Source organism: Agelaius phoeniceus, chromosome 7 (genome assembly GCF_051311805.1).
Source record: "Agelaius phoeniceus isolate bAgePho1 chromosome 7, bAgePho1.hap1, whole genome shotgun sequence".
Taxonomy (NCBI): Eukaryota; Metazoa; Chordata; class Aves; order Passeriformes; family Icteridae; genus Agelaius; species Agelaius phoeniceus.
In genome coordinates, this window is record NC_135271.1 from 16,888,399 (window position 1) to 16,902,576 (window position 14,178).

Here is a 14,178-nt window from a genome sequence, read left to right on the forward strand (position 1 = left end):
GAGGTAACACTGGTTATAATAAAGTAAGGGAACAGCAAATTCAAGGCAGATCTCAAAGCTGTGATTTGCCAGAAAAACTTAATTTTCTTTTTTAAAAAATCCTTTTATTCTCCTATTTCCTCCACCAGCCCAGCTTTGGTGATACTTGCACAGCACTGGAAGTCCTAATGCTTTATGAACTTAATTTGATGTTTTCTCCACTGTTCAGCACTTGGGATGATCAGGAAGCTGTCCCAAATCATTGTCTTCTCTTGTGCCATGGGATTTTTGACACAAAGTCTCCTTTCCACTGTCCCACTTGTATTTATTGCCAGAACATTTTCTCATTTTCAGGTCTGATATTTTTCCTGTAAAAAGACCAAACCTGACTGTACCTGAAGTGACCGTTCCAAAACTGTCACAGTGCCAGAAAATTTATAAACACCCCTTAATAAAATTGCAGAAGATGTTTTTTCATGGCTCTTAACAAATAACTTTTATTCTGTTCAACTCATAAAATGTCCTCCTGGTATTCTCTCGTGGCTTTTTTGGGTGGGGATGCCACCAACTGTGTATTTTTTTATCATACCTCTGTATCATATTGATAGATTAAAGATTCATATAGAGCTTTTTTTCCCTGCCAGGTTCAAAAATATCTTCAGATAGTGCTTCTCTGCACAATATATGTTTAGACAGTGTTGCTGCAGTGAATACTGTAGGATTCCCTTTTTTTAGATCCTTTTCCCTCATTTGGATAGTCTCATTTACTGGAAATACATATATATATATATATATATATATATATATATATATATATATATATATATATAATATTATTTTATATATAATCTAATTTTTATATTTTTGTATTTATATATAATATTTATATTTTATTTTTATATAAGTTATATATATATATATAATTTATTTTAATATATTTTTATACATATATATATTCTTTTATACTTCTGCCACCCATATTTAAAGCTTGTTGATAGGGTATCAGGAAAATCAAACGTGTTTCCACTGGGTATTCCCAAGAGGATTTACATTTTTGCAGACCATGGGCCCTGCTGAGGATTTTGTAGCTGCCAACCAATCCAACAGGGGCTGGTTTTGGCTTTTAGGTGACACAGGTGGGAGGCAGCCCCAAGAAAGTTATTCCTGCAATGATCCACAGGCAGTTATTTCTGCCCTCTTTCTGGGCAGAAAAGAGAAGAAAACCAGCTGTGGTTTTTCACTGAGCAGCAGTGAAAGTGTTGGAGGTTACACATTTTTCTAGTTCTTGAAAAGAGTGTGAGGTTAGGATGAATAAAATAGAATCTTGCTAAAATGATACTAAATAATAGCACAGAATTGGAATAAATGGAAATGAATGAATAGAATAAACAGTGAAACATCCTAAAGCTTTGGCTTATAGGTTTGAAAAAATGCTTGAAATTAGAGACAGTGAAATAAGACCAAAGAGGCATGGTTAGGAATTTGGTTGTGTAACTCTTCCAATGAAGGATGGTTTTGCACACCTCACCATCCATCCCTGCCATCATTAACTAGAAACAGGAGGCTGAAGCCTTGGTACAGCTCACCTGTTTTGATTTTACCAAGACAAATCCTGTATTTTCATTTTGGCCAAAAGCAATCTGCAGCATTTTCATATTGTTTCAATGCTGATAGGTACAAGTTAATCTATTAAAGAGTATCATTTTATTTGGGCCTGATATATTCTGATGCCAGCAGAATTCCCTCATCAACTGGTATGAGGGTGTGATTCTTGTGTGACTCACAATTGTTTAGCCCATGAGATGTATTTGTCTTTTAACCTGATGTCAAAAACCATTATTTTTTTAAAGACTTACAATTCTGATGGCCAAAAGCCAAAAATATTGATTTACTCTTGGCAGGAGGGTGTGTTTGCTGTAAGTAGCAGTGCTTCTAAAGAATAACTTCAGTTGCTTTATGCCAAAGAGCCCCTGTGTCCTCTTTAACAGCCCTTCACGGTGACTGCATGAAATACTGTTTATGCCAAACATTCTCCCACATATTTTCAAAGCTTTTACTGGGGTTTGCCTTGAAATCTTTCACCTAAAACCAGTTTAGGGATCTATTTGATGCTTTTTTGCAGATACATGCACTTTGATAGAGTCCTACAGGTGGAATGGACCTTAGGGCCCATCCAGTGCCATCCCCTTCCTTGGGCAGGGACACCTTCCCCTATCCCAGGCTGCTCCAAACATGTTTTGGTGTTTTCTACTCCAAGCCCCATCCAGCCTGGCCTTGGGCACTTCCAGGGATGGGGCAGCCACAGCTTCCCTGGGCACCCTGTGCCAGGGCTGGGTCCACAGACCATGGGAGGCAGCCTGTGTGGGAACAGGTACCTGTGATCTCCTCAGGCTGTGGAGGGATAATCAAATCTGGCCCATGGCACTGAGTAATCTGGTTATTTTAATCACTGCATGTGACTCTCTGAATTATCATCTGTATTATGGGATAATATGATCTCTTTGGAATTCAGCAATGACTTTTTAAAAATTATCATATATATTATACAGAGCTAATATATTAAGAGATACCTTAAAGGCAATTGTCAAGTGTGTGATTTCATCTCTAAGTTCTAATAATGGTGGTTAATGTCATAAATGCCTTTTAATGAAATTATAGGCTTGTAACCCTGCCCAACTATCCTTTGTGTGTTATATAATTAATCAGACCAAGCTTTGGTGTTGATCTCAGTGTCACAAAGCATGGTGCAAATTTCCATATGCTGGTGGATGGTTAGTCTCCCATCAGAATAAGAATAAGGTTAAGGCCAGGCAGTTTGAGTATATGTTACCTTATCTTTAAAGGCAGCTGGATGGGCTTGTTAACAGAATATACTTCTAACAGAATATATATGCTCATAAAAAAGGGCCATTGATCTAATGCCTTATTAGAATACTACAGGCAATATTTTAAGGGAGTGAAAAGGTGAGGGAGTTGCAGCACTTGGAATAAAGAATTGTTTTCCTTCTAATCCACTGAGGGTAGGGAAAATTTGTGACCAACTGAAAAACCATTTGAAGATGGACAAGAATCTTTGTCTTGAATTAAAGACACTTGTCTGGAATGTGACAGAGCTGGGATTGTTTCCTAGTGTGATCTGATTTCTGGGGAGCTTTGGCTAAATTGATTCTTTTTTATGGTCATCACATTTCCTGTCTGAAGAACAAGGACCATAATATTTCTTTTCTTTGTCTCACATTTCCAGATTTTAAGCTTGCTGAAGCAAAAGAGCTATCTATATATTATTTTATTGGGTTTTTTCTCTTTGGTAATTGAATCTTACAGAATCATTCATACTGGACTAACTCAAGGTCATCTAATCCTGCCTCTGTTCTGAACAAGAAAAATGTTGAACTTCTCCCCTCTAGGCCATTTTCTCATTGTAAATACTCATAATTGAACCAACCATTTTGCATGTCACCAGTGAAAGTTAGCTCTCCAAAATCATGTAAGGCTAATTAGCATTATTGTACTATTCTTCTTCCTTCAGGGAATGATGTACCTGGAAGAGAGGAGACTTGTCCACAGGGACCTGGCAGCCAGGAATGTCCTGGTGAAATCACCAAACCACGTGAAAATCACTGACTTTGGCCTGGCCAGGCTCCTGGAAGGGGATGAAAAGGAGTACAATGCTGATGGGGGCAAGGTGAGCACTGAACATGTCTGCAGGTAAATCTGCCACGCTGTGACAAAGCTCCTGCAGGTCCTCCTGAGGTTGATGTGCCCCTGTGGGACTGTTGTCTGTGTGAGAGAGTCTGTCAGTGACTGAGCAAAGCCCTGCCTTGCAGAAGGACTCTCTGGTGAAAGCACACATAAAAGCTGCTCGTTTTTTGCACAGTGAGCTTTTCCAGGCACTGAATTATAATATCAAAAGCAGTTTTCACACTCAGAATTAGGGGTTTTTTTCACATGTTCCAGGTGTGTCTTGTTTTGAATACTTTGGTTCAATGACTGGTGGATGTTCTGGGGCATTCCTGCCCAGCCTGTTTCTCTGGCCAGTCAATAACATGCAGTCCCGTTTTCCCAGACAAGTAATTTTTGTGAAAACAAAAGGGAAAGCCACAGAACATGAGAATTTAGCTCTTCTATCACATTGGAAGAGCCTGTGTAGTTATGTCTTGTGTCCACCTCTCCAATACCATGCTGAATGCCAGGCCACTAAAAGCCAGCCTGAGGATAATTTTCAAACCAGATCTTTTCCCCTATTACTTTCCAGCAAACCACACCATGGCCATGTAGTGCCTTACCTCATTTCTGCCAATTTCAGATTAATGCATGATAAAATTCAGGAGGCAGTAACTACATGGTGCTTCTGGCTGCTCCCTAAACATCTTGAAATTCCCCATTTCAATCTGTCAGAGAATCCCAAAGGATTTGCTTCACCTGTCATTCCTTTTCCTGGATGTTCAGTTTGCTTTCTGTGGTTTTTTGTGCTCACTCATGCCCTTGTCTGGGACAAACAGCTGTTCCAGTGTGAGCTGTTCTCTGGGATGAGCTGCTGCCTTGTTTGTGTACCTGCTGCCCTTGGATCACCTGGCCAGGGCAATCAGGGAGGTGAAGAGCTTGAGAGGAGCCACCAGTGCTTTCCCATTTCACCATGGGAAGATACCTCCTGGCAGGGAAGGTGGGATTTTGGCAGCTTCCCCTGGTTTCCTTCATTTCTGTAATCCTCTTCTTGGTAACCCTCCATCTGACAGTGAATGACAGTAAAAGAGTTCCCTGGCAAACCAGCTGTTCCCTGGCAGCTGTGTCTTGGACTTGTTAGCCTGCTGAGAGCTCTGGAGCAGGAATTAGGGCAGATGTATCAGTTCCCAGGTCCAGAAAAGCATCCTGTGAAATCAGTATTGAGAGCATGCTAAGGGAGGTTCAGACTGGACAGTCAAGTAGTTGTCAACAGAGGTGGTGCAGTTTCCATCCTGGAAGGTTTTCAAGTCCAGACTGGAAAAATCTCTGAGTAATTTGGCCTGAACCTGCTGAGAACCTGAGGTGGGACTAGAGGCCTCCTGAATCACTTCCAACCTGAGTTATCCCACCATGAACAAGGCAGCTTTGCTCCTTCAGCACCTGTTCACACCTGGGATACATGGGAATGAAAGCAGTGCACTCCTGCAGAGTTCAGTGGGGTAGGATGAACTGTCTTTGCAAGAGTTAAGGCAGCCTTTATTACAAGGTGCTATTTTTGCCTTAACTCTATAGGTTATGTTCATTAGTGAACTTCATGGAAGGTAGTTTCATAAGGTTTGAATGAAGACACATCCTCTGCTTTTACACCCACCATCTGTTCAGATTTTGCCTGCAGTTACTCATCCCTTTGGTTTATTCCAGTACCTCTTCCATAATTCCAAATTGGAGGCAACCTATAGGAGTCCCTGCCAGGTAAAAATCTCCTTAATGTTCATCCTTCAGAAATCCATGGACTGCAGGGCTGTGAGGCCTTGTAAAGGCTGACCTAGAACAGAGACTAGATAGAGTTAAAGAATAAAGTAGGGATTTATTAAAAGGCCTCAATGGATCCACCTTGGGCAGCACAAGAGCCCAGCCAGGGCTGCACCCAAGATGGACCAAAATGGTCACAAAATGGACAACTGGTCACAGGGTCTCTCACTTTTATAAGTTCTGGTCCATTTGCATATTGGAGTTAATTGTCCAATTACAGCTTTAGCCCATGAAGTCCCATCCTTCTTGTTTTTCTCTCTTGGGTTCACAGTTGTTTGTGCTCTTGGGCCTGAGATTTGGGTCATGTGTCCTTGGTCCCCAGCTAGAGAAGGAATTGTTTTGTCTCCCTGCTCTGTGCAGAGAGCTCACCATCCCCTAATATGGAGCTCAGAACTACAACATTGAAGCAGCACAGAGCCTGAAAAATATAGAAGCTAAAACCTGAGGCATCAGCTATGCCTGCTGGGCCAGCTCAGGAATGGGAATCACCATGAATCCCATTTTAACAGGAACTCAAGAAGATGGGCTGGAATGCAGGAACAAGGTTTGGTTTGCCTGCACACCCTTCTCTGTCAGAAGAGGTGATTCACTGACACAGCAATGAATGTGGGGCTGCTGATTTAGTTTGGGGAGCAACTTTTCCCACTGCTGTGCTCATACAGAGAGCTGGGATGGTTCCTGGGATGGTTTCTAACAAATATTAGAAGTTAACAAGAAAGCACTGCAAATTCTCTTCATTGCCTGCTTACCATCACAATGATGATGGGGATGGTGAAGTGTTTTGGTCCCTGCATTGTAACCTGGCCTCATCAGAGAGCAGTTGAGAGAGCAGTGTTGCTATCTCAGATTGCAGAGATTGCAAACTGTAAAGGAATAAAAGCTTCTGCATTCCACCTTCTCTGCTGCACTTCAGATTTAGGGGAATTACATGCAATTTCTGCACTGGTCCCTCTTTATGAAGGTTTGATGAAAACACAGATTGTTCCATTACTTCTGAATCAGTAAATATCACAAGTTCTGCAGGTAACTGGTTCATCTTTTCTACCTCCACATTTTATGAGGCACAGCCAAATTTTAGAGGTCAGGAACAGCCATTTCCTCTGTTTTTTTTCAATCTCACATTGAAGGAGGCAAGGAGAAAAAGTTGTTGTATTCATACAGGATCTGTTTGTATTGTTTTAATAATGTATTTCTAAGGTTGCATTTCTCTTGTCCTTCCCTAGATGCCAATTAAGTGGATGGCTCTGGAGTGCATACACTACAGGAAATTTACCCATCAGAGTGATGTGTGGAGCTATGGTAAATCTGCACGTGATTAGTTTCAAAAGTTGTGTCTTTTAAAAGCATTAAACCAAGCTGTGTTAGTATGTTAAAGATATCTTTTTTCTTAAAGGAGTTAATTCCAGAGGCATTTGCTCTTCAGGTTTTGGTTTGGTTTTTTTTCCTTTAAATGTGTAACTCTAAGCAGCAATTGTTACTGTCTCCTGTGTTACTGCCCTGCTCACTGAAATATATTATCATGATGTTCCCCACTGGGGTGAGTACCTCCAGGTCTGGTCTGGTAGCACTTTGGCTGATTATTATGACAGAAGAAGACTTCTTTCAGCTTAGCCATGGATTCATAAAAATACAGCTGCAGGTCACAATTTTCAGCAGTCTTTGAAAAGCTCAACTCTAAAAGCCAAGAATGTCAAAAAACATTTTCAGGCTTATGGGACTTTCTCTACCTAGAGTCAGATAAAAGGGAATTTGTCATAATACAGAGCAAATATGGCAAGAGAAAGAAAAGGAAGAGACAAGCTCTCCAAACTAACTAGAACAAGCATCTATTTAATTTCACAGATAACTTGGGAATTGGTGAGCTACACACACAAAGAAAGTCATATTTGAGAAATGAGGTGTTCCTTCAGTGTTGCTAATGGTGATTCAGATGAGCTGTTTGCCACATCTGCTGAGGTCTCTGTCTGTTTATCTGGTACAGCTATTACCAATAAAATCATGTATACCTTTGTAAATGGAAATTTGCAGCAGTATCTGGGGCTATGGAGTCCTATGTGCATGTCCTGTTGCCATATTATTCTGAGCCAAAAGGGTGTGCAGCTCTATTCATTACTCACTTTTACCTGTGGGTAGCAGCAAAAGACACTGTTTGCTGTGGCTGGGTAGCTGCCCTCTTCTAGTCAGCTGAAAAGAGCCCGGGAGAGTTCAACTGATCTTGTGAAGCTGCTCTTTCTCTTCAAATTCTGCATACCCTGGATCACTCAGGAGAAAATATGCCTTCATTTATGGAATTCATTTTAAATGCAGGAAGCCCAGAACATCTGTAATCAGAAAGGAAAAGACCATAAACAATTGACAGTAGTTAACAATATTAACCATAGTTATTTAATATCAGCAAGGAGAAGAATGAAGGTGAAATAAATGTGGTTTACTCATGTGGTAATTTTGCCCATCACTTTTCACATTAGCATGACAGTTGTCAAAATATGGTACTGATCTGAGGCGTGCCTAAAATGACCTTTGCAATTCAAATAAAAGTTAAACAAAACAGTGTGAGAGCAGCATTGTCAATATTTATGATTCTGTTCAGGCACAAATTCTTTTACTTATGTTATATGATCTTTATTTCCAGCTCTGAAGCCAAAACAAATCCTATGGCTTCTCAAAAAGAGAATCTTGGGTTTGCAGTGCAGCACTATCATAAACTCAGCCCCATGAGGTGATTTAAGGGAAGACATGGTAGCAGTGGCTGTGAATGGCTTGCAAGGCAAAGCCAATGACCTCATGTTACTCAGTGCTGTACCTTCGTGGGAAGTTGATGCTCTAATTTAGGGAACATCTGTGCATTTTCCCCTCAAAATAATAGAGTACATCAGGCACTCATTTCCCTTTCTGATAAAAGAGTGTGATGCATTCTATTGTTATTACACCCATTTACTTTACCACCCTTCATTTGCCTCAGACCTTTCTCATGTGCCTCAGGTCTATCTTACACCAATTTCTTACACCAATAAAAATGAGGGAAGTTGCTCTTGAAGACTACCACAAGGTGCTGTTTCACCCTTTTCCAGAGTTAAGTGGCAGATTGTCACGGTTTAAGGCCAGATGGCAGCTGAGCACTGTGTAGCCACTTGTTTAACTCCTCCTGTCCCCCCTGTCCAAACTTCAGTGTTTTTCCAGGCCTGGTGAGGAAGAAGAGCTTGTAGTCCAGAACTGGGCCAGGATACTCTGCTGGCCCATGTGAGGGAATCTAAGCACTGTGACCCCAAACACTGACACTCTTTGTTCTGCCTAGGAGTGACCATCTGGGAGCTGATGACCTTTGGTGGGAAGCCATACGATGGAATCCCAACTCGAGAGATCCCCGACCTGCTGGAGAAGGGAGAGCGCCTGCCCCAGCCCCCAATCTGCACTATTGATGTTTATATGGTGATGGTGAAGTGTAAGGAATTGTCACTTCTGATACCCCTGTATTTTTGTAGTTTTTAGTATAGTTGAGTTGAGGATGTTTACATGGTGATGGTGAAGTGCAAGGAATTGTCATTTTTGATCCCCCTGTGCTGGCTGCAAGAGGGACCCTGATTTAGAACATTTGCATAGGTAGAGCTGGGAAACAGGGCAAGCTGCTGCCACACAAAAGCTTCCCAAGATGCTGTAAATTCCATTTCAACAGTGTCTGCACATCTTTTGCAGTTTTGCAATTGTTAGCTATGAAAGGCCCAGCTAGCTCAGCCTCTTATTGTCATCATCATATTTCCTGAAAAATCTTTTTGCCCAGGATTTTCTCCTGGGAAGCTGAGAAACCTTAGAGAAAAATGAAAACAGCAAGTATCTGATTTGTTTCTTCTGTGTTTTGCTGTTTTAGAATGTTTTTGGGCATTGTTTACTAACAGGTGGTTGTTTCATTGGTTTCATGTGTATTGTTTTTACTCAATGACCAATCACGGCCAAGCTGTGTCGAGACTCTGAAAGGAGTCATGAGTTTTCATTATTATCTTCTAGCTTTCTGTCTAAAACCTTTTTGTATTTTTTAGTATAGTTTAGTTTGGCATGTTTATATGGTGAATTGTAAGGAATTGTCACTTTTGATACCTCTGTGCTGGTTGCAGGGGGGACCCTGGTTTAGAACATTTCCATAGGTAGTCTCTGGCAGAGCTGGGAAACAGGGCAGGCTGCTGCTGCAGCCAAACAAAAGCTTCCCAAGATACTGTAAATTCCATTTTAACACTGTCTGCACATCTTCTGCAGTTTTGCAATTGTTAGCTATGAAGGGCCCAGTTAGCTCAGCCTCTTATTACTGTCAGATGTTATCTCGTATTCTTGCTGTGAAGTCAAAATTGTCTGATTGTTATTGTAAACCCTTGTCATTTCCATGACAATTGATTCTGATGTAAAAAAGATAGGATTAAAAATAATTATGGCACATGGATACCCAGCCAGAGAAGGCTGTGAGGAGAAACCCCATTTCCAAATATTGAGGAAAGAAATCACAAAGGTTTTATTGTTAGTAGAAAGAATGATGATTGAAATAGTAATAATAAAAAGTAAAATTAATAGAAGAAATGCTACAGAGAGGATTATTTTTTTGTCATTCTTAGTCCAGTATAAAAATTTATGAATATTTTTACTCTAGTAAAAAAGGAAAAAAAGTCTGCACATGGTTTCTTCCAAGTTTTTTTATCTCCAAGATACCCCCTCTAATGACAGTATCCTCCAAGGTTATGCTTCTAATTTAAAAAGAATTAGAAATATCTCTCTGATATTTCTGGCTTAATTTAAGTGAGATTAACATACAGACATCTCATCCATCATATATACTCCTTTCCCTTTTGCTTTGTACACAAAAGCCCTGCAAAAAAAACAAAAAAAGGAAAGGACAACTAGAAGTAAATTAAGTATCTTCTGAAAACAGTTGTACTGTGCATGGAAGTATGGAAATTAAATTGTGCAAGGGCTTTGTTGAGTGCAAAAAATGTCCCATGTGGTGAGACACATCCTTAATAAAGGTCAGTCAGGGCTGATATCCAAGTGTGCAAGGTGGAGAAAATTGCAAGGTGCTGTTGCTGGCTGTGGGACAGAGAGGAGCCCAGCAAATTAAGGAGAATTCCATCTAGTAAGGAACAATCCAGCCTGGCCAAAACCAGGTGTTTCCCCTTTTATGAATCATAGAATTCTAACTTTCCATTCTTCTGGGTTCTTTATTGCAACTTTTCTTTGGGCCAGAGCTATCAAGCACTTCAAATTTGTGCATTTGAAAAAAACAGAATTATTTCCATCCTTGTCATTTAACTGTTTTCTTTCTCATCTTTCATCCAGGCTGGATGATTGATGCTGACAGTCGGCCAAAATTCAAGGAGCTGGCTGCTGAATTCTCCAGAATGGCTCGAGACCCTCAGAGATACCTGGTGATTCAGGTGAGCAACCCTGCAGCATCACAGGGGTGGGGAAAACAATTCTTTCTATAGCACCCAACTCTTAGGGGTGTTGGCTTGGAATGTTTTGAAGTGTTACTCCCCACCCCTCCTATCTGAGCCTAAATAGCTGAGATATTTGACAAAATATGTCAGAACTTGGGTCAGAAACTGATCTTGTATGGGAAAAAGAGAGAAGAAAGAATAAAAGCTCTATCACAAGAATGCCAAAAACATGGTTTTGCTTGATTCATGCAGCTACTCCCTTCTTGTCATCATATTCCCAGTAAGAAAAAAACAAAAACCAACAAACAACAAAACAAACCCACAAATTATGTGGATATAGAGCTTTTGAACAAACAAAGCAGCATGTGTGGTCCCTGCAGCCTGGCTGCCAGGGCATTAGGAAGGCTGAAATTCTCTCATTGGGAAGTTAATCCATCTTTTGATGTTTTTCCTCTCTCAATACAATCTGTTCAGGGAGATGATCGTATGAAGCTCCCAAGCCCAAATGACAGCAAGTTCTTCCAAAATCTTCTTGATGAGGAAGACCTGGAAGATATGATGGATGCTGAAGAGTATCTTGTTCCTCAAGCCTTCAACATTCCTCCTCCCATCTACACCTCCAGGACAAGAATTGATTCCAACAGGGTAAGAGCAAGCTCTGACAGAAAATATTGGTTATTATAAAAGCACAGGTGGAGATTTAAGTACACCAATCAAACAGAGGCCAGCACTGCCTTGGGAATTACAAGCTCCCTTTGTAAGGAGAGTGGCTATAAAAATGTTGTCACTGGGCTCCCTGTTCATTGTGCCTCAGTGAATTCTAAATTAATAGCCCAGCCTTGAGTGAACAAAGGCTCAGCTTGAGCTGCCTGTCCTGAAAGCACAGCTGAGGCTGCTGAAGTCAAGCAGGGCTGCATCTGCACTGTGATGTGGCCAGGAAGTGCACAGCCCTGGTGCTGCCATCCTGTTCACTTGGCAGGGCTGGCACTGAACGAACTGAGGGTAGCTGGAATATGCAGATAATGGAGCTTTTGTGAATGGAGGCAGATTTCCAAGCCAGCCCCTTTTCCTGTTTGCATGTGATGCTTTCATAGCCCCCCTTCCCAAATGTGTGTTTGTGCTGAGCACGTGGCAGATGCTGGCAGGCTGAGCTGGGCACCCTCCCTGTCAGGGGAGGAAATGCTCTTCACTGCACATGGGGACTTGGGAGAGTGTTCAGGGGAATTCAGCTCACAGAACTCCAGCCATCTGAGGGGTAGGGATACAATCTGAGCTCTTCCCCCAGACTTCATTCTGTGGTACTGAACATTGCTGCCTCTCTGGGGCATTTCCAGTGGGATAAGTTCCTTTCTGGAGGTGTCTTTCTCTACTCCCTAACTCCTGACAGCTGCAGAGCAGTGTCAGTCCTGCTGTGGGGGAGCTCTGGGGTGTTGAATCCTGTCCTGCATGTCTGTGCCCTGCTGCAGGTGAGCAGCTAAGTCAGATGTCTGGAATCTGTTTTCCCTCCTCTGCCTGTTCCTGTGCTTGGCTCCAGCCTTTCAACATCTCACTTGCCACCCTTCTCACATAACTGAGAGCTGGTGAAATGCATTCATCATGTGAGGGCATTCACACAGGCATCAGCTGTGTTTTAACCAGGCACTTGTTTTCTCTCCAGCCTCCTTTTGGTCCAGAGTCACAGTTTAAATACTAAGTATAGTCCCTTTGAAATGCTGCTGTTTATTCCTCATGGTTTAGACACCTTTTGGACATTTATCCTTGGCTGAGGTAGTCCCAAATTCACACCCAGGTGTGAACTGAATACAGCATGTGAGACAGGGAAGAGGTGAGTGAGAGCCAAGTGTATAACCTGAGCCAGTGTCCATGCTCTGGCCATACCTACAGGAAGCTCCTTACCCTCTCCTGAGGAAATCAGGCCTTTCTGGGAATAAGGAAGACAAAATCTGGGCTTAATAGCCAGTTTGAAAGGAAATTGCTGCTGTTTTCAAGGCAAGGAAACTGGAGATGTCTGGATTCATGTAGCATTTCTCCTGCATCACTGAATGACAGTGAAGTAGGGATGAAGCACAATTTAGCACTAAGTGAGAAACTTTCTTTTTGTGACTACAAGAGTTAATTGATGGTAATCTGAAATACATCAGGTTTACTACTAGCTGTCTCTGGAGAGGTTGTTTCCTTTCCTGCCAGCTTCTGAGCAAAGAAGGGAAGGGCAGCAGTTACCTCTGGAAGGCACTCCCTGTCACAGGGATGTAAATCACTGGAGCTTGGTTTGCCCCAGTGAAGTTCTGCCTCTTACACCAGCACAGGGCTGAGAGGGCAGGGTCTGACACAGTGCCTTTGTTATATTCATCCCTCTCCCATGTTTGCTGGAAACACTGGGACACATTTAAAGGAGAAAGGCTTAATAGAAAAATGTACTTGCTTTTACAACAGCTCCCTTTGCCCTCTGTTTTGGTACCAGCCCAATTGAGGAGCCCACTAGAGCTGAGGAGATTCCAGTGAAAATCCTAGATTTAATAGTCTGAAAGATTTATTTACAGCATGTTATTTGGGCAGCCAGCATGGTCACTGGGATATTCATGGAATGAAAACACAGGCATTTATTTCTAATATTATCATTAGTGGTGGTGGTGTTGTTATTACATGAAAATTTAAATAACTTTCACAATGCCTTTTACCAACTTCAAAGCACACCATTTCAGCTGCTTGCACACATGTGATCTTGAACTCAGCAGAGCTGCAGAAAGAGACCCCAGGCCTCATTTTTGCCATACAGAGAGACTCCATCACATTCTTGACGTGACATCTCCTTTCCTCAGCTCACAATTTCCCATCTTGGTTTGAAACTGTGATCTTGTACCACTGAAGACAGTGGGAGCTTTGCTTTGCAATTCAATTTAATGACAGTAACAAGACTGTATCCTCTTTTCAGTAACTTGCTGGCAGTTTTTCTCTGGCATTGTACAACAATCAAACATTTAAACAAAGCTGGAATTACCTTTTGCCAAAAGTCTGCAGTTTGTGAGTCAGGCTGTCTGACCCAGATCAGACAGAGAGGTCCGAGAGGGCTGAGCTGGAAGCCCTGCACTCCTGGTTTCCTCTGCAGAGGTGTTTTCTGGAGGTGTAATACATGTGTGCAGAAAGCCACATACATTTCTGTTGCCTTTGTGAAGCAGTCAGTTTCTCAGTACATTGACTATTCTTTTAGTGAAGATTGATTTAAAGAAAACACAATCACCCCTTTAAGGTAATAGTGCATCTGCTGTGCATAGCTCAGTACAGATGGATGTCAGCTACAGGAGTCACA

The 14,178-nt window shown here is 41.7% G+C and overlaps 1 protein-coding gene across 2 annotated transcripts in view; it reads left to right on the forward strand.

The window, feature by feature from the left end:
- ERBB4 (erb-b2 receptor tyrosine kinase 4) overlaps positions 1 to 14,178 on the forward strand; it is a 590,564-nt gene that overhangs the window by 555,348 nt on the left and 21,038 nt on the right. For both annotated transcript variants that reach the window (XM_077181048.1, XM_077181049.1), the window contains exons 21-25: positions 3,509 to 3,664; positions 6,678 to 6,753; positions 8,750 to 8,896; positions 10,771 to 10,868; positions 11,346 to 11,516. In XM_077181048.1, coding sequence (XP_077037163.1) covers positions 3,509 to 3,664; positions 6,678 to 6,753; positions 8,750 to 8,896; positions 10,771 to 10,868; positions 11,346 to 11,516 — 648 coding nt within the window. The remainder of the gene's footprint in view (positions 1 to 3,508; positions 3,665 to 6,677; positions 6,754 to 8,749; positions 8,897 to 10,770; positions 10,869 to 11,345; positions 11,517 to 14,178) is intronic.